We start from the raw sequence: 19,400 nt of genomic DNA on the forward strand, positions 1-19,400 counted from the left end.
CCTATAACTGTTTCTTCATAGCATTTATTACCACGTGACACATTTTATATCTATTTGTGCATTTACTGTCTACCTTCCCCCTCCAGAAGGTAAGCAGTGCCAATGGCTATTTTGCTTATTGACATATCTCCGGCATCTAAAACAGTACCTGGAAAACAGTAGATCCTGTGCTCAATAAATATTTGCTAAATGAATGAATGAACAAGGTGGTTAATGTACTTCTTGTGTATGTGTCCAATCAACTTTTTAGGCTAAATCCCTAAAAATGGCATTGCTGGGCCATTGGGTACAGATATTTAAATGCTGACACATATAGCCAGACTGCCCACCAGAAAGATTGTGCCAGTTTATTCTTTGGCAGCGGTGCTTAAGACCCCAAGGAAACACCGCTTTTAGTGTATCTACCCACCAATCTCAGTGTGCCAAGACTCGCCCGGTTTTGAAAGTCAGCTTTCTCCTTTGGGAGGTTTCCCCTGATTAACAGGAGAGAACTCTCTGCTTGTTGCTACCTACCTCTCCCTTTCCCGGAGCTTTGCTCTTGGCACTGTTCTAGAAGGTCCCTCTGGTCTGACCAGTCAGGATTCCACATGGTTTTCTCCCCTGGACTTTAAATTCCACAGGGGCAAGGCAGGGCTGGGCCAGGCCTGGGGGCTTTCTTCCTTTGATCTTCAACAGGGTTTCCACATGCTAACCTGTCTCCCGGCTTAGTGGTACAGCCTACTAAGTGTTCAGGCACCCTCAGCCTCCTACATCTATCCCTGCTTCCTCAGGTGCTGCTCTGATCTCTCTGTATTCCTCCCAAACCTCCCAGAACCTGTATTCACTCCAGGCACTGGCAGATTGTCAATCTTGTGCAGTTCATCAGGGCTCAAAAGATAACAATGCTGATGGTGATGGTGATGATGATGGTGATGGTGATGATGATGGTGATAGTGATGGTGACGGTGATGATGATGATGATGTGATGATGATAATGATGGTGGCGGTGATGATGGTGATGGTGATAATGAATGATCCCTCTGGACCATGTTGCTCAGTTCACTCAATACTCGACAGGCATTCATTCCATTGGTCCTTAAAAGAATCATGTGTAAAAGGAAAGCCAACGGTGGGAAGCACGTCCAGTTTGTAGATGAAAAATTGAGGCTAAAAGATGTGCCCAAGGCCATACAGTTAGAAAGCGTTAGAGCAGAGAGGTGGGGGTGGGTTTTTCTCATCTCAATTTCCCGCTCTTTGCATTGTCCCCTTCTTTCTAATGGAGCACACTGGAGCGGGGAGGATCTGGCATGGTCAGGCTTTGAGGAGGCTCTTGGACCACACAGTCTGTAGTTGCCTCGCCCTGTGTGCCACCGTCCAGCTGGTATACAGGACAGCTGCTCAGTGGTTGCCAATTAAGAAGGCAACTTGGTCCCCATGGGTTTGTCACCATGGTGGAGACTTACTTCCCTGCAGTCACTTCCCTGCGGCTTCCTCTGACTCCTTCTCATCTTCAAACTCCTTGAGAGCCTCTCGGAACCATAGCCCACTGGGTCTGATTTCTTGAAAGACTCATACAGCCTGTTTATCCACTGGCCCTGGGACCGGGTGTGTAGCCAGATGGTGTCTGAGCAAGAGACAGGGAGGGAGGAAAGGGTTCAGCACTGTTCTCCAGCAGGGACAGGCCCATCTCACTTGGAGGGATTGGGACTGGGTGTCCGCCCCTTAAGTCCTCCTTTGAATGTCCTTCCTCAGGCCCAAACTAGCAGCCACAGTCATGGGACTTGGAGAGCCGAGCTCTCTGTGCAGGCCTGGCAATCTTGCTCGGTGAGGTCAACCTAAGGGTTCAGTCTCCTTTGCCAAGGCAGGGGTCAGAGTGCCCCTGAGCACACTGGGAGCTCCCTAGGGGTGGGGGCCAGGCCTCCTCCAACAAGCCAGGGTCTCACCAAGGTGGGGACCCTCTCCCTCCCACATTCAACCGGGTGCCTGACAACGGCTCTGCACACAGTAGGTTCTCAATCAATGGTGGGAACAACAGCTTGCACTGCCCCCAGTGTCTGGGATGCAGGGGTTGCTTACTAAGGTTCCCTGTTGAGTGGATGACTGATGGAAAAGCCTGGGGGGGCTATCCCTCTGTTGAGGGGTACCAGAAAGAACCCACATGAGAGTAAGGAGGCCCCTAAGAGATCTCCTGGTCTGGGGTTCTTTCTCATCCTTTTTCTTTTATTTTAAACCACGGACTCTTTTGGCAGTCGTATGAAGGAAATGGATAGACTCCTTCTCAGAATAAGGTTTTTAAATACATTGAATAACATATGTAGAAATTACAAATGAAACCAATTATAATGAGACAGTTATCAAAATATATTTTTTAAAAATTTTGATTTAAGAATACATGTGCATTTTTGTTAATACATGAAATACTGAGATGCAGCAGGAGTCACATGGCCACTGGAAATGTGAATTAGCAATAAGCATGAATGATATCCGAAAGTATGGACAGCAACCGTAACGTGATATGAAGAAGAATCCATGGTTTTCATTTCGAAAAAGGCACACGGGTTGGTAATGCTACTATGGTTTGTTACCTGCATTCATACCTGAAGAAAATGCTACATTTTAGTTAGCTGTTAGTGAAACCAAGATGTCACATTTTTTTGTCCACCTAAGTTCCTGGATGAACTGGTTGGACCCTGTGTTTACAGAGAGGTGAGGCATGCTCTCACAGCTTTGTGAGGAGGGGACTGAAAAGTCACGTGCTTGGATCCCTACTCCCATGCGCCTTCCTGGCACTTCCTCACCCTTCAGGGTGCAAAGAGGCAGGAGGGCTGGGCTCTGCCCTGTCGCACAGATGCACCCTGAGCTACCTCACACAGTGACTCACATGGAGAAGGCCTCTTAAATGTCAGCTGAATTCAATCAGCCGCACCTGCCAGCCTGAGTTCCACTCCTGATTCTGGAAGCCATCTTTGCAAACAAAGTTGGAGGATTTACCAGCCCCCATATAGACTCACTCAGCTCACTGCAGGGGACTCGGGCCCAAGATATGGGCAGATTCCAAGCTGAGACCCTGAAGAAACCCCTTCAAGATTGGTCAAATAAATAATACATCCATAAAATAAACATGGTCATTATAATCATATTAGTATTGATACACTGGAATAGTATGCAGCCATAAAAAGGAAAGGTTCTTCTTTTAAAAGAACTGACATGCAAAGATTTTCATGACATACTATTCACGGAGAAAAAGTGGGCTTCAAGACAGTGTGAACAGTGATCCCTTGCATGCAGAATTATCTCTGCTTCTGATTATCCATGGAGATGTATCGAGATCTGGAAGGCAATGGTTTTATTTTTTTTTTCTTTTTAAAATTTTATTGGAGTACAGTTGCTTTACAATGTTGTGTTATCTTCTGCCGTAAAGCAAAGTGAATCACTATACGTATACATATATCCCCCCTTTTTTGGATTTCCTTCCCATTTAGGTCACCACAGAGCATTGAGTAGAGTTCCCTGTGCTATACAGTAGGTTCTCATTATGGAACCTATTTTACACATAGTATCAAGAGTGTATATATGTCTTTTTTTTTTTTTTTGCGGTACGCGGGCCTCTCACTGCTGTGGCCTCTCCCGTTGCAGAGCACAGGCTCTGGATGTGCAAGCTCAGCGGCCATGGCTCACGGGCCCAGCCGCTCCACTGCATGTGGGATCTTTCCCAGACCGGGGCACGAACCCGTGTCCCCCGCATGGGCAGGCGGACTCTCAACCACTGCGCCATCAGGGAAGCCCAAGAGTGTATATATGTCAATCCCAAACTCCCAATTCATCCCATCGCCCCTTTCCCGCTTGGGACAATGGATTTCTTTGGGTGGAATTACTTGAGGGATTTTAATTTTCTTCAGGACATGTTTCTATACTGTCTGAATTTTCCGGAAGCATATCTGTTCTTTACAAAACAGCAAAGGAAAGAAAACTAGGAAGAAGATAACCCACCCTCTCTAACCCACACCCTCACCCCATTGTACATCCAGGCCACCACTCACACGATTCCAGGGCAGGTGTTGTGCAGCTTCGGGTGAGGAACCCTGGACTTGGGTCTGCGCCCTGAGCTGAGGGAGCTGGGCCAGGGGGGTGGGAGGCAGCCTGAGTGAAGCTACAGCTTTTAATGAGGTGGGTCAGAGAACCCTGGCAGCCAGAAGCCTTTACTCCTCATGAAGCCGAGCAAGGGTCTCGCTGTAACAGGCCACGCAAGGCCTCCTCTGTCAGAAGCACTGCCTGAGGTGGGAGGGCCAATGCCCGGCCAGGAGGAAAGAGGTCCAGCTTGTGGCCCGACCAACAGCTCAGGACCAGAAGGCAGGCCCACGCATGGTTGCGAGTCAGAGGACAGCTGGGCAAAGGGAGGGTCAGCTGAGCGGTTCTATGGGTGCTGGGTATCCAGAGGGAATAAGGGTGGTCCAGGGATGGGGGAGAAGGGTGCGAGGGCTTCTGCTGCCTTGGAGCCCCACAGGGCTCATGCCCACATGGAGTGCGGAAGCCTGGCTTCCTGTCACAGCCCCCTTGGAAATGACCTGGTCCCCTCTCCTCTGAGCCGCTGTTCCTCCGCTTAAGACCCCTGCGGGCTCCCAACCGCCTGCGCCATCCTGCGTTCCACTCTGCGATCGAAGTCTTTCACAGTCCCCCCCTGGCTCTCGTCGACTTTGCCAGCCACTCTTGTCTGCCTCTGGTCCCTTCTCTGACCCTCTCTCCCGCTCCCACTGCCCCTACTTCCTTCCTCCCTACTCCACCCAACCCTCAGCCCAAACTACATCAGACCCTCCTACATTTCCACGTTTTCATGCTTCTCCCTCCGCCTCCACCCCCTCGTCCTTCCCTACCTAGGAAACTCCTACGAACCTTTCAAAGTTCAGCTGAAATGCCACCCTGCCCACTTCCCCCACCAGGCCAGGCCCTCCCCTGTGACCCTCACGGCAGCCAGTACGGCCCCAAACACCCCATTCGGTCAGCATCTGCACGTCTGCCTCTGTGTTCCAGAGGGAGCTTTGGGAGGTCGACTTTGTGTGTCTGGTCTTGTTCACCTCTGTGTTCCTGGTTCCCAGCCTTGCTTGGCATGCGGCAAGGACTCAGTAATACCTGCTGAGTGACAGGTGGGGCTGGCGCAGGCCTACCTTTCTGCTCGGGAGCGCTGCTTATGGTGAAGGGATGCCACTTGTGGTGCGCGATGGTGGGGATGTTCAGATACAAGTAATCGCCAGGCCTGTAGTGGAAAGGAGGGGGCTTCTTGATGAGGAGATGAGTGACCTGGGGAGAGAAGAAAGAGACCAGGGTCATCTGTGCAGGCCCAGAGCTGCCAGGGGCCCCAAGGCCAGAGGATGGAGGCTGGGCCGTCTTTCTCCACCATAAGCCAGGCCGGCCCCAGACATGAGACTCTTCTGTGCCTGTGAGTGGGTCTCGCCCCTGCAGCACATCTGCCAACCAGGGGGTGGGCAGTGATCAGAGAAGGGAAGTCAGGCTTGTCTGAAGTGGGGCTCATGGTGTGATCCCACTTCTTGTGGTGTAAATACTGCTTCTCAGTGGCCCTCCCACTCTGTGAAGCCCCTGACTGCTCCAGCCCCTTTCGTGGAACTTCTGTGGCACTTGGGTGGTATTCCAACCGTGAATGGGCATCTCCCCAGGACACAACTGCCTCCCGGCTAGTAGCTTCGGTTTATTGAGCGCTTACTGGGTGCCAGAGCTGTGTGGAGCTCTTCTAGAGCTATCTCTAGTCCTCACAGCGACTCTCTGAGATGAATGTCATTCTTTCTCCACTTTACGCAGGAGAGGCTAAGGCTCAGAGAGGTTAAATGACTTGCTCAAGGTCACCAGCTAAGAAACCACGGGATTTGAATCCAACCACTCTGTCTGATGCCAGGGTCTGGACAGAAACCTCGGCCTCTTAGTCAACTTCTGTGTCCTCACTCTCAAGCTGTCCAGAGTCAAACCCACCCAGAACTGCCTTCCCTTTCTCCAAAAATGGCCCCAGTTACTCAGGCACCTGCAAGACAGCCTAGACGCCTTCCCTACCTCAACCGCAAATGCAGCCAGTTACCTCTTGAGTCTTTCTGTGACATGCCCCCTCCCCACCCAGTTCAAGGTCAAGGCTCTCGTGAGCTCTCACCTGCATGTATGCAACAGCCTCCCCAGTGGTCCCCTCCAAGCCATCTTCTATAGAGTGAGTAAAGAAATGCAGCTGGAGTATAAAGCAGCTCAATACCACCGCCCGCCCGTCCCCCACCCTGCTCAGGGGTTCCCCGTGGCCTGCAGAGTGAGGCCACTCACCCTTAGGCCCTGCCCACCCCTCCAGCTTCTCCCTGGCACCTTGGCTCCAGCTGTGCCAAACTACCTGTAGTCCCCCAAGCACAGTATGCCCTTTCATAACTCTGTGCCTTTGCCCATGCTGTTCCTTATCCAAGCAAACCCTTCCCTGTCTTGTCTATCCAACAAACTCCTATTCATCTTTCAAAACCCTGGAAAGGCAGCTCCCCTCTCATTCTGAAGCTTCTCTGATCTCTCAAAGACAAAGAGTTTTAACACCTCCTGGGATTCTTCTTCCCTTACCAACACGGCCCTGCACCGTAACGGAAGGGCTGACTCTCCTATTAGCCTGTGTGCCTGTGGAGAGTGGGACAGTGCCTGAGCCTTCTCTGCATCTCTGTCACCTAGTGCAGGGCCTGCCACCTTGTAGACACTAATATATACTTACTGAAGGTATTCTGTGCACACTGGCCTTTAGTGGTACCCTGCTTACCTGTCATTCCCCTTCCAGAAGTGTCACTCCTGGAGGGCTAGATCGAGTCTTGCACTTTGCTTACCTTCTCCACTGTTGATGGGGCACCCCATCTCCTTGGGGGCAGGGGTCTAACAGAGTACTCAGCTGCTGCACCCCACCACCTGTGACTCCCCTTGGCTCGTCAGGCCCCCTCTGCACCTTGGAAGGGAGGAGACTGACTTCCGTGAGGCACAGAGCCTCCATGAGGGATGCGGCCAGGCCGACGGCCTTCTGCAGGAAGAACAAGGTGCCAGGGACCAGCAGCCACTTCCAGAAGTTGGGCCCGTGCAGACATGGGAGGTAGGCCAGGTGGGTCCAATAGAAAACCTGTGGGGGTGGGGAGTAAGTTGCCAGAGTCAAGGCCTGGGGGTGGAACAGAGCCAAGGTTCGCAGCCATCCTTAAAGCCAGGACTGTGCCCAGAGCCTTGGCCACACACACCCTCTCCCGGGAACAGGCTTGGGTAGGAGGTTGGGGGTGGGAAGCTTCGTCGCCTCTCTGTTCTGGGGGCTTGGTCCAGAAAGTCTGTAAGGGAAGATTCTTGGCGCTAGTGGCAAACATCTGGAACATCTGCCTGGGGGTGTTCTGGGCAGAGTGAACTGCCCCCTCTGATGGGCTCATGAGCATCAGTGTCTCAGCCCGCTGACTCTTTCTCAGCGGGAAGGAAGGAAAGACAGCAGTGGTGTTCTGGGAGTGGAGGAGAAAGAGCAAAGCCCTGCGTTGTTGTTGTTGTTGTATTTTTTTTGTGGTACGCGGGCCTCTCACTGTTGTGGCCTCTCACTGTTGTGGCCTCTCCCGTTGCGGAGCACAGGCTCCGGACGCGCAGGCTCAGCGGCCATGGCTCACGGGCCCAGCCGCTCCGCGGCATGTGGGATCTTCCCGGACCGGGGCATGAACCCGCATCCCCTGCATCGGCATGCGGACTCTCAACCACTGCGCCACCAGGGAAGCCCAGCTCTGAGTTTTAATACCTGCTCTGCTACTAGCTGTGGGACCTTGGCCTGGTAAGTTACTTTTCTGAGAGTCAGATTCCTCATGGGTCAAATGAGGATGCTGATTCTGACTTCAAAGGATCATTGCTGGCCCCAAGTAGGTGCCATGTATACGTATACATATATATGTCTATTTCTGATGTGACCAGATCAGTCCAAGGGACAGTTCCGATCTCCCAACCAAATCCTCTGTGACCTCTTGTATCTCGAGGAGGCTAGAGAGAGGAAAGCAAAGCTAGACCTAATACTTTTGGACTGATCATGTGCCAGGTGTGTGTAGTTATTGGCTTCACATGTATTATCTCATTTAATTCCTAAAATATTAATAACTTCAAAGGTAGAGAATTATAGCTCCGTTTTACAGATGACGACAATGAGTGACCCGTAAGTAGTGGGGTGGGGATTAGAATCCCGAAAGCCTGTGTTCCTTCCCCTCCCTGTGCCCAGTTTAATCCAATTAGAGCAAGGGGATAAGCCAGCAAAAAAGCCAGAAGAATCTTCTAGAGCAGAACATTTTCACTCAGCAGACATAAACCACAGCCCAATGGCAGAACCCCAAATCACATGTCCATAGTACGCAGACCGCCTGGACCTTCCTGGGCTCTGGAGTAATTTAGAGGAAATGCAGCATGAAATGAAGTTGGGAGCCCAGGATGGGACAGGCAAAGGGGCAAGGGCTGGGGCACCTCAAAGTGGCTGCTCCTGCGGACACAGGAGCTGGAGCAGGCGGACGTGAGAAGCAGCAGTAGGGCTTCCCTGGTGGCTCAGTGGTTGAGAGTCCGCCTGCCGATGCAGGGGACATGGGTTCGTGCCCCGGTCCGGGAAGATCCCACATGCCGCGGAGCGGCTGGGCCCGTGAGCCATGGCCGCTGAGCCTGCGCGTCCGGAGCCTGTGCTCCTTAACGGGAGAGGCCACAGCAGTGAGAGGCCCGCGTACCGCAAAATAAATAAGTAAATAAATAAAAACAGATGAGAAGCAGCAGTAGCAGCAGGGCCACGCCGGTCACGGAGGCCGAGCCGTGGACCTATAGCTAATGCCAGGCCTCGTGGTGAGCAGCAGTTCCCCAAACTGGAAGGGGCTGGCCTTGCACTGAGCCTGGAGTGCTGGAGACGAGCACAAGACAAGCTCTGCCCACTGCACTTTCCCTTTGGGGTTCCCACCCCTCCCCCTTCTCTGCCCATTGGGCCGGCAGGACACACAGGGGCAGGATAACCGAGGGGTCTGTGGAAAGCCCAGGTCCCCACCCCCAGCCCCAGGCTACTCACCGAAGTTCACCACATGGGCCACGGTGTGGACGAGGGAGAGCCTGACCACCACGTAGCCCATAAGCTGGTGGAATTGGAGGTTGTGGTGCAGCGGCAGGACCTGAGCCAGCCACGTGGCCCACAGTCACGTGAGGCAACGCCTAAGTATCAGCACCTGGCTGGGCAAAGCCGTAGAGAGTCCCACCTGGCTCGCTCTCCGCCCTGTCCTCTGCTCCCCAGCAGCTGTTTCCCTACCCTGAGCCTGTTGTGCTTCCTAAACGGGGCCCTGTCACCACCTCCCCTGCCCCCAAGCCTCCACTGCTCCCCTAGGTCCAAAGCTGGGGGTCTGCAAAGCAGGATCTCCAGAATTGGCCAAGAAAAAATGTTACAGAATGTCTGCTGGTATCACTTTTATCTCAACACATGGGAAGCACGTAAGCTTTTACTAATATTTAGTATCTGTGTAGACATGGTGCCCTCATTTAGTCATATGTCAGACTGGCACCGTGTCACATGTGGTTCTCGAGATGTCCTGGGGGCAGATGGGGCTTTTCAAGGGGTTTATGATGAAGGTCCCCTCACTTGCTCCTTTACTTCAGTGTATTTATGCATGCCCTGATACATGGATTTGCAGATTACATTAACTGCTTTTAACTTAAGTAAGCTAACCATCCCTCAGCAGGGACGAGTAGCTTAAAAAGATTCCCTACAGAGAAAATAAAGACTGAAAATAGTGTTAATAAGGCAAGAGCAAGTGACCACAAAAATGAGTCACATGTCTCCCACCCCTGGTGTGAATTCTTTGTAGCCAGTTATGAGGTTATAAATAAAACCCACTCTAATAAGAAGCTGATATTGTCAGGAGGAGTATTTGGACTAGAGGTGTACATCCCTGATCATTAAGAATGAACCTTGGGACTTCCTTGGCCGTCCAGTGGTTAAGACTTCACCTTCCAATGCAAGGGATGCAGGTTTGATCCCTGGTCGGGGAGCTAAGAACCCACATGCCTCGCGGCCAAAAAACCAAAACAAAAAACAGAAGCAATCTTGTAAAAAATTCAGTAAAGACTTTAAAAAATGGTCCACATCAAGAAAATCTTAAAAAAAGAAAGAAAAGGATGAAGCTTGCCTTATAGTTATATTGTGCCATAAACCTATTGGCTAGTGATAATAGGGCATGCATATAATTATAAGTTAGTGAGCATATACTGGGTAATTGGGAGGGGTTTTTGTTTTCTGTTTATTTTTGTTGTGTTTTATTTCGTTCCAGTTGCCAAAGTGTGTCATCAGATACAATTGGATACCTCAGTCTCTGGTCCCCAGGATCACATTCTGACATTCAAGGCCTCTGGAAGTATTCTCTTTCTGGTTGGAGCTCTGCACAGGAGCCAGCCCACCTCCTCTGGGTCCACCATAGGATTATTGTGAGGATCAGATGGAAAGTGCTTAGCACTGTGACTTGTACATAGTAGCACACAAAAATGCCAGCTATGTTATTTACCTGCTGTGTGACTATGGACAGCTCACTGCCCCATCTGAGCCTTAGTCCCCACCACTGAGTGTTGGCCCAGTTGAGTTCTAAGGTGCCATCCTACCCTGACACTGCAGGTGTCCACGTGTGGGTCATTTTGTCTAAGAGGAGCCTACATCAGTCCCCCTACCCGCTTCCCTGCGTTGTGCCCGCAGAACCCTACCGCGATGAAGCTGCAGTCAAAGTTGAGGCATTGGCCGCAGCCCTTGGCCACCATGACACTGGCGCCGAGGGGCCGGTGCGCACTAGCTGCCAGAGCAAAGAGCAGCACGTGGAGGCCCACGTAGGCGGCCAGGCAGGGCAGGTGGCTGTGATGGTTGTGCCAGTAGGCAGAGGTCAGCTGGCGAGGACGGTGTCGGGGTGGCCCGGCGGCGCAAGGAGTCAGCCAGTGGGCAGCACTGTGAGAGAGGGCTCCACTCAGAAGGCCGCAGTGTGGCGGGGACCACCAGAGTCTGAACCTAGAGACCCCATTCCCTCTGCGGCCCACTAACTCTCGGGGAGCCTCGTGGCAAACAGGCCGGCTTTCTTTTACACCAGGAAACAGAGAGGTCAAGTGACTTGCTTACAGTCACACAGCTAGGTGGAACTGGGATGAATCTCTGGTCTTTTGGATGCCACACGCACGCCTTTTTTTTTTTAACTACCTCTCCTTACTTCCCAAGTGGGGGCAGGGTGGGGGAGGTAATCGAAAAGGATGGAAGAATCTGAGACATTTTGTGATAACCCACAAGAAAGTTAATACACAGAAAGAACGAACTACAAAACTGGCACTATTCAGAGCTTGGAGTCAGACAAACTTGGGTCTGTTGTTACACCCTTTTTATATTATTTTCTCCACAGCGCTTATCAAATTTGTATTTATCTAGTTTATGTACTTGTTTATTGGTATCAATTACCTGTCCCTCAGTCTGGAACGTAGCCCCAGCAGAGCTCTGCCATTACTGAGAACAAGGCTTGGTACATAGTAGCTGCTCAACCAAGTTGAATAAATAACTGTCTTTGCTAACTATCTGTGTGATCCTAGGCGTGTTACCTCAGGTGAAGTAACTTTAATGTCCTTTTGTAACTTCACTCCTTTTGTAACTTTAATTTCCTTTTCCATGCTATGCACTGGTATATTTGTAAAAACGCCCAGCACTTAATACTGTGAGTTGATTCTAAAGAAACACTGTAGAAAATGGACACATGACAACAGCTGCCCTGCAGTACAGACCTTTGTCCCCAAGAGAAAGCAGGCAAAGAGGGGAGGGGCTGGGTGGGGCTTATCTGGGGGCGGTGCAGACTTGGGCGGGGAGGGGCGGGGCCGGGCTGAGGGATCCTCCCTGCGTTCGGGCCACACTTCGCACCTGGTGTCTAATCCCAGCACTGGCAGTGCCCCTGCACGAGACAGGGCGGTACCTGATAGTCAGGTTCTCCATGACGCCGGGGAAGCACTGCAGCTCGTCTCGAAGCTCATCGAAGGTGATGGCGCCGCTGCAGTCCTTGTCCGCCAAATGGAAGAGCGCCAGAGTCAGCTAGTCCAGCTTCTCCTCGGGCAGCGAGATGGCGCTCTCACGCAGGCACGACAGCAGCACAATGCGCAGCTCATCACGTTGATGGAGCCGCTCCCTGGCCCAAGTGAGGAGGAAGCCGAGTGGGGGCCTGCCCCCAGACCTCGCTCTGTACTTGCAGACTCGTCCTGCCTTGCACAACCATTGCATCAGTGGTTCGTTCATCTTCATCTTTCTGCCAACCAACTCTCTTTAGGAGCATAGACCAGGCAATCGAAGGACATATGGCACCTTCTGCTCACAAACCTTCCATGGCTCCCTACTGCCAAGCTCAACAGAGGTGAACATCTCCCCAAGCATGGAGAATCTTTGGACTCAGTACATGCCTTCCTCCAGAATCTGCAGCCTCCTCTCTAAGTACCACTCAACTTCCAAGATCATCTGCCCAGAAGATACACTTGCTTACTTAATCTATAAGGAGCTACATGCCCAGAGCTTCAATTATCCGGAGGCGAATTGTGTATGAGGTGGTGGTGAAGAAGTTCCCCGTTGTTCCCCGACTTGTAGCAAACTTTGCTCATCCATGTTGTCCTGAGAGGCTGCAGCTGGGCCCTCAAGTCCAGCCTTGTGGCCTTATGTGAACATGAGTGGCTAAGAGTGATGTGAAAAGGAAGCAAGAAGTATTGTCGACCCTCCGAAGGGTTGCGTTCTGCATCCGGGGATTCCACCCGCGGTTGGTTGAATCGGCAGATGTGGAACCCATGGATACCGAGGGCCGACTGTATGACTCCATTTTATCTAAGGGACTTGAGCATACACGGATTTTGGTATCCACTGGGGTCCTGGAACCAATCGGAGAAACTACTGTACCAACTGAGATGGGATCTGGGGCACTTTTCTTTTCTGTATATATTTTCATTCTTCATGAGCAGTAGGACCCGTGATTAGTGATTTCTTGGCCTGTTTTGGATATAGACACAAGTGAGGTAGCAACATGCTTCTGCCCCTTACTGTGTGATGGTGGGCTATAAGTCCTTTAGAGTATTGCACCTTACTTTGCTCATCTCTAAAATGGGGCTAATTATTCCTCCCTTTCAGAGTTGGTTCAAGGATAATAGATAATTACTTGTAAAGCACTTAATGCAGTATATGGAAGATGGTAGTTGCATATAAATGAAAAGTCTTATTGGTACTGTGATCATCACTTGGGCCAAAGTCAAAGTCTGTAATCACGTACAGAGTCTAATATGCCACTCTCCAGCCACACCTCCCGTCCTTCAGTTTTCCTAGTCAAGAGCCAGCATGAAGCATACTTTAAAGAAAACCTTAGCAAAGGTCTGCCAAGAAACTCATGGACCAACTTGCTTCCTATTGCACTCTTCAGGGTCCATGTAGCCCCCAGGAGTGGTCTGAGACTTGGCCCATTTGAAATGACCTATGGGAGGCCTTTTCTAACTACTGACATTCTACTGGATGAGGACATAAACCAGGCCCTGAGATATACTATTAATCTAGGACAAGTTCAGAAGGCAATCCAGGACTATGCCCACAAGACACTGCCACCTCCCACTAAAAATACAGAGGAAGGAGCAGTTCCTTCACAAATAAACCCCGGGGATCAAGTTCTTCTTAAAACTTGGAAAGAGGGGGTTCCCCCAAGACCAACTATTGCACAGGATGGGTTGAAGCCTTAGCCACCCGATCTGAAAGGGCTATGGAAGTCTTTAAGTCCCTTTTAAAAGAAATACTTCCTCAGTTTGGACTTCCAAAGTCCCTGCAGAGTGATAACAGGCCCTCTTTTTATAGCCAAAATCACACAGGGGTTCACAACGGCCTGTGGGCGCTCTGACCACATCCAGAGTGCCCATCCCTCCCCGCCCCCTTCACACCCTCTCATCCATTCAGCTTTATACTCTCCTTAGCCAATTTCAAATCCAGGGTTCTCCTTCACAATTATTGCTGTGCACATTTTTATTCCTTATCCCTCTGTTCTTCTATTGCACTGACCCTAAAAATATCTCATCCCTAGGTGAATCCAACTACCTGTTTTCTCCTTTCCTGCACCAGGGCAGCTAAGTGAACATTGCTGAAGAAAAGCACCCAAGAGAGCAGGAAGTGTCTGATCCCAGCCATGGCAAGGCCTTCAACTTGCCCGCAGTCCTCTCATGCTTCTCTAGCATGGTCACAGTCCCGCTGTCTGCCGAGACCACTTCTCACCTCCATGCCCATCTAGTCCCTGCCTGGCTCTCAGAGAAAACTGGAACCCCTGGAAGTGAGTGCCCTGACTTGAAACTACAAACCTCCTCTCACCTGCTGTCTTCTTCCCCACCTCTGTCTGCAAAGAGGAGGTGAGTGTGATGCTTCCTCCTGTCACAGGCCAACCTCTCCATCTGAGGTTGTTGATAAGCCCCAGGTGTGGGCCAAGCTTGGTGGTCAGAAAGCAGTCAGTGAAGAGGGTCCCATGGAGATTGGGGTGGGGTCTTAGGAAGATGCTCAGGAAGCAGGTACAGTTAACTGCCCATGTAGTGGTGGTGGTGTGGGTCAACTTGGGAAGTGGGTTCCAAGAATGAGGTCTGGCTAGACTGTCAGGCGGGAATGGGAGGTAGAGAAACCCCATAGGCCAGAGGGCCTTGCCCAGAAGCAGATCTGCAGCTGGGTTGAGTTTTCAGGATGCAAATCCAGCCCTGTGACTCCCCTGCTCAATGCTCTTCAGTGGCTCCCCATTGCTCGTTGTACTGAGACTCCAAACCATGGCCCCTGGGGCCTGCCCCATCTGGCCTCACCAACTACCCCAGTCTCATTGGGTGCCTTTTTCCCACTTCAGCCTCCCTTCCTTTGATGATTCTGGGTCTTTAGACACCCTTTAAGCCACAAGACACCCTTTAAATTGCCAAAGAATGAAGGTCATTGCAGTGTCACTTACAATGCCAAAAAACGGAGGGGGGAACAATGAAATTCTCCCTTTTGGAAATGGGGTTTGAGTAAATAGTAATAAATAACAGCTGACACCTGTAAAGGTGGTACCCCGAACTAGGCACTTTCCTGAGTTTACATAAGTTAACTAATTTAATCCTCCTAGCAACCTCACGAATATGTGCTATTATGATGATCGTTATTTTTATGTGACATGTGAAGAAATTAAAGCAGGGAAAAGTTAAGTAACTTGCCCAGGGTCACATGATTAATAACTGGTGGAGCTGAGATTTGAACCTGGGTAACCTGGCCTCAGAATCAGAGACCTTAGAGTATATACTAGATGATTCTATTTATTTGAAATTCTAGAAATGGTATGGTCATAGAAAGTGGTGGAGTGGGAGGCACTGATAGCAAAAGGGGAGGGAACAGGGCTTCCCTGGTGGCGCAGTGGTTGAGAGTCCGCCTGCCGATGCAGGGGACACGGGTGCGTGCCCCGTTCTGGGAGGATCCCACGTGCCGCGGAGCGGCTGGGCCCGTGAGCCACGGCCACTGAGCCTGCGCGTCCGGAGCCTGTGCTCCGCAATGGGAGAGGCCACAGCGGTGAGAGGCCCGCGTACCACAAAAAAAAAAAAAAAAAAAAAAAAAAAAAAAAAAAAGGGGAGGGAACATTTTAGTCTAATAAATACGTTTTCTTTCTTGATTGCAGTGGTTGTGGTTTATACAGATGTATGAATTTATCAAAGCTCATTGAACTCAACTCTTAAAATATTGTATTAAATATTTCAATAAAGTTAATTTTACAAAAAAAAAAGAATCAGAGATCTTAACTATTAGGCTGTGCTGCATGGAACATAGGACACAGACATACAGTGGAATATGATGCAGCCACTACAGATGAGGCTATAACAACATTGAGTTACCACTTCACACCCACTGGGATGGCTATTATCAAAAAAACAGAAAATAACAAGTGTTGGAGAAATTGGAACCTTTATGCATTGCTGGTGTGAATGTAAAATGGCATAACCACTGTGGAAAAAGAGTATGGCAGTTCCTCAGAAAAAAGAATTGCCCTATGATCCAGTAATTCCACTTCTGGGTATATGCCCAAAAGAATTGAAACCAGGGTCTTGAAGAGATATTTATACACCCATATATATAGCAGCATTATTCATAAGAGCCGAGAGATGGAAGCAACCCAAGTGTCCACTGTAAAATGAATGGATAAACAAGTGTCCATGGCCCATCTGGCCAGCTGAGAGCAATGGATAATATTCAGTCTTAAAAAAGAATGAAAGCCTGTCATACGGTACAACATGGGTGAGCCTTGAGAACATTATGCTAAGTGAAATAAGCTAGTTACAAAAGGACAGCTATTATATAATTTCACTTATATAATTTACCTACAGTAGTCAAATTCTTGGAGGAGGGGGAATAGGGAGTTATGATTAGTTGGTACAGTGTCAGTTTGGAAAAATGAAAACGTTCTGGAGATGGATAGTGGTGATGGTTGCCCAAGAATGTGAATTTACTTGATGCTTCTGAACTATACACTTAAAAATTGGTTAAAGTGGTAAATTTAATATTATGTATATTTTACTACAATAAAAATGATATTATAAAGCAATACAGTCTTACATGAACAATTGTTTATATTGTTTAGTGAAAAAAACAGTGTGTATAGTATAATCCCATTTTGTTTTTTAAAAAAAGTGGATGGTGAGTGTATGCTATCAGAAGACAGTATAAAAAATGTTATGGGTGATTTTTGTCATAGTGGGCTATTATGATGATTATTAAAAAGCAACAAAACAAAACAAATTCTTTTTGTAAACATATAAAAGAACAAAGGAAAGTTCTGGCTTCTGCTGAGTTGAATCAAGGGCATTTGTCTCCCTGCCAGGGACCCACCTTCTCCCCCAACAAAAGGGAAGCAGAGACCAGAGACAGGGCAGGGAACCCACAGAGAGACAGAGAGAGCTGTCAGCCTCACCTGGAGAAAACAGCCCCATGCTGGGTAGTCACTGAGATAGGCTGATTCCCTTTGTCCTCCCTACTGAGTCCTGCCCCCCGCACCTCACAAAGGGCCCTTACCATAAACATCATGCACCTGGAAGAGGAATTGGAGTTTGTGGGACTGCCGTGGATGAGCAGGGTCCACACCTCCTGCAGCTTCTGAAGCGTGATGGTGCCACTTTCATCTGAGTCAAACAGAATGAAGAATCTCTTGGCAAAGAAGGACTGTGACCAGAAGCGGGCGGGAGATGGGCACAAGTATGGCCACAGGGCCCAGGCTTTGAATTCATTCACTGCATCTGTGTGTGTGTGTGTGTGTGTGTACACACCGTGGGGTGGTGGCAATCAGGGAGGACCCAGGTGCCTGAACACAGTGTGTGATCTGCCCACGAGGCCACACCAGGAGGCAGTGTCCATGGCCCATCTGGCGAGCTGAGAGCAAGTTCGGGGTCTGGTGAGAGAACTGTTTAGCTGTAGCGAGGATGGGCTTGTGTCTGGGCCTCTGGCCCGCTTCTGGCCCCCGGGCCTGGTAATTTGCATAGGCTCTCTGTCCCCGCAGTCCATCGCCCCCATCAGCCTTGCAGTCCAGACCTCTGGTAGCCCCTTACTCAACTTGGGAAAAGGGTCAGATCGAGGGTCCCTCAAAGGCTCCTCCCAGGTCCTGTCTCATTCCCCTTGGGGTCACCCCAAGGGATAGTGAAGCCAGGAAGGACTTAGAAAATAGATGCCACTTGAGTACCTGTGTCTTTGCCTTTACCTGTTGTTTGGGCTGCCTACAGCCTACATTTAAGTGTTCTTAATGTAGACTTGTTCTGAACAGCACCTGTTCTCAATTGCCCATTTACTCCATTCATCATTCATCCATTAATTCATTCAACAATCATGTCTGTGCAGCCTCTGCTTGCCAGGCCTGGTGTTAGGCACTGGAAACACAGAAATTAAGAAAACAGGCTGGGTCAGTGTCACAGATATGCCAGGCCCGGAGGCTCCCCTTGAGGCAGGGAGAGGAGTCTAAGGGCTTTGGTGTCTGACCTCAGTTCACAAGCATGAAGTCTACTATGGGCAGTCCAACCCTGCCTTGGCTTCACTCTTTTTCCCCTCGGTCCCTCGAGTAAGGCCTTTATCACTCTCTACCATCCCAAATGGCCTTTATCTTAAGATATTTTACAGCCCCTCTTAGGCAGAAGATCTTTCTTTCCTTCCCCACATTGACTATGAAAGGAGGCAGATCATTTAGAGTTCTAAGTAGTATCTCCGTTACCAGCAAATGAGGGGCTCTCCCATCAAAATAGGGGCATTCAAATGCTCATTGGCTTGCACCCATCGAGGACACAGGCCACCATGAGATGCCAGCCCAGAGGACATCTGGGGCGAGACTCACTCCTTCCGCCTCTCTGCTAACATCTCCGCTGTTTGTCGGGCATGCAGGCTGTTATGGGGATGGGCAGAGGACCTATGAAACCAAGATAGAGGACTGGGGATGGCGTGGCAGTGCAAATGGGCCTTTAATGGATGCAAATCATGGAAAAGCTTATTTTGTGGCAGGAGGCTTAAGTCATAGCATCACCTTTGCCCGTGAGGCTAGCAGTAACTGTGAGGGCAATAATGTTTCTTAAGATTTGACAAGCTACTGGTTTCCAACTTCACGTGTTATTTGGAAGACCCCAGGAGGCCATGGCTACCATGAGGGATGGAAGGATCCCAGTAGCACAGACAGAAACATCCTCTGGCCCTGCTTAGAAGTGGAGCCTCAAGTCCAGAGAAACCTGGGGAGCAACGTTTCCCTCCTCGTGAGGTACTGTGTCCTGCAAAGCAGATTACTCTTCCTCTACAAAATATGAGTGCGGGGTCCCCACTTCTGGAGTGGACACTTGCCTCTTTCACGTTCAGGGCTCTTTTGAGTTCTTGCAGGTTGATTTCCCTGTCTTCTCCCGCAATGGTCTCAAACTGGTGTGTCACCCACTGAAGCCACTTGGCGTCCTCCTCGGCACTCATGGTGCTGGCAGACAAAGGAGACAGGTTTGTCGGTTTCGGGTGGCCAAGGACTCAGGAGGACTCATGATGGCCCCAGGACTTCTGTCCTCCCCCCAGTTAGGGCCTTGGGCCTCCCCTGGGGTTGAACCAGCTTCAGGGCGGGAGCAGTGCTTCCCCACAGCTGCTTCTTTATGTCTCTAAGTCCCCGTTTCTTCCTTCCATCTGGCATTGGCTGGCCCAGGCTTAAGTCTCTTTAGCTTCTGGAATGACAGGGCCCCAGTGAGATGGACCCCAGACTGTGCTCAGAGAATGGCCCGCTCCAGGGGTGCTATTAACACGATGACAGTGACTGTCCCACCTCACATTTTCATGGCTCTTTACTGTTTTCAAAATCCTTCCCACACACTATTTCCTCTGGTCTCTGTTACCAAATGTAAAATACTCAACTTCTCTGAGC

At 50.2% G+C, this 19,400-nt stretch overlaps 1 protein-coding gene across 1 annotated transcript in view; it reads right to left on the reverse strand.

Moving 5' to 3' along the window:
- NOX5 (NADPH oxidase 5) overlaps nt 1-18,964 on the reverse strand; it is a 31,010-nt gene extending 12,046 nt beyond the window's left edge. Inside the window, 12 exon segments of the mRNA XM_007467862.1 lie at nt 1,443-1,603; nt 5,142-5,274; nt 6,941-7,108; nt 8,458-8,522; nt 8,739-8,796; nt 8,799-8,875; nt 9,038-9,191; nt 10,711-10,945; nt 11,946-12,155; nt 17,035-17,086; nt 17,089-17,194; nt 18,845-18,964. Coding sequence (XP_007467924.1) covers nt 1,443-1,603; nt 5,142-5,274; nt 6,941-7,108; nt 8,458-8,522; nt 8,739-8,796; nt 8,799-8,875; nt 9,038-9,191; nt 10,711-10,945; nt 11,946-12,155; nt 17,035-17,086; nt 17,089-17,194; nt 18,845-18,964 — 1,539 coding nt within the window.
- Nucleotides 18,965-19,400: the final 436 nt, after the last annotated feature.

Source organism: Lipotes vexillifer, unplaced genomic scaffold (assembly GCF_000442215.2).
Source record: "Lipotes vexillifer unplaced genomic scaffold, Lipotes_vexillifer_v1.1 scaffold792, whole genome shotgun sequence".
In the NCBI taxonomy this organism is placed as follows: domain Eukaryota; kingdom Metazoa; phylum Chordata; class Mammalia; order Artiodactyla; family Lipotidae; genus Lipotes; species Lipotes vexillifer.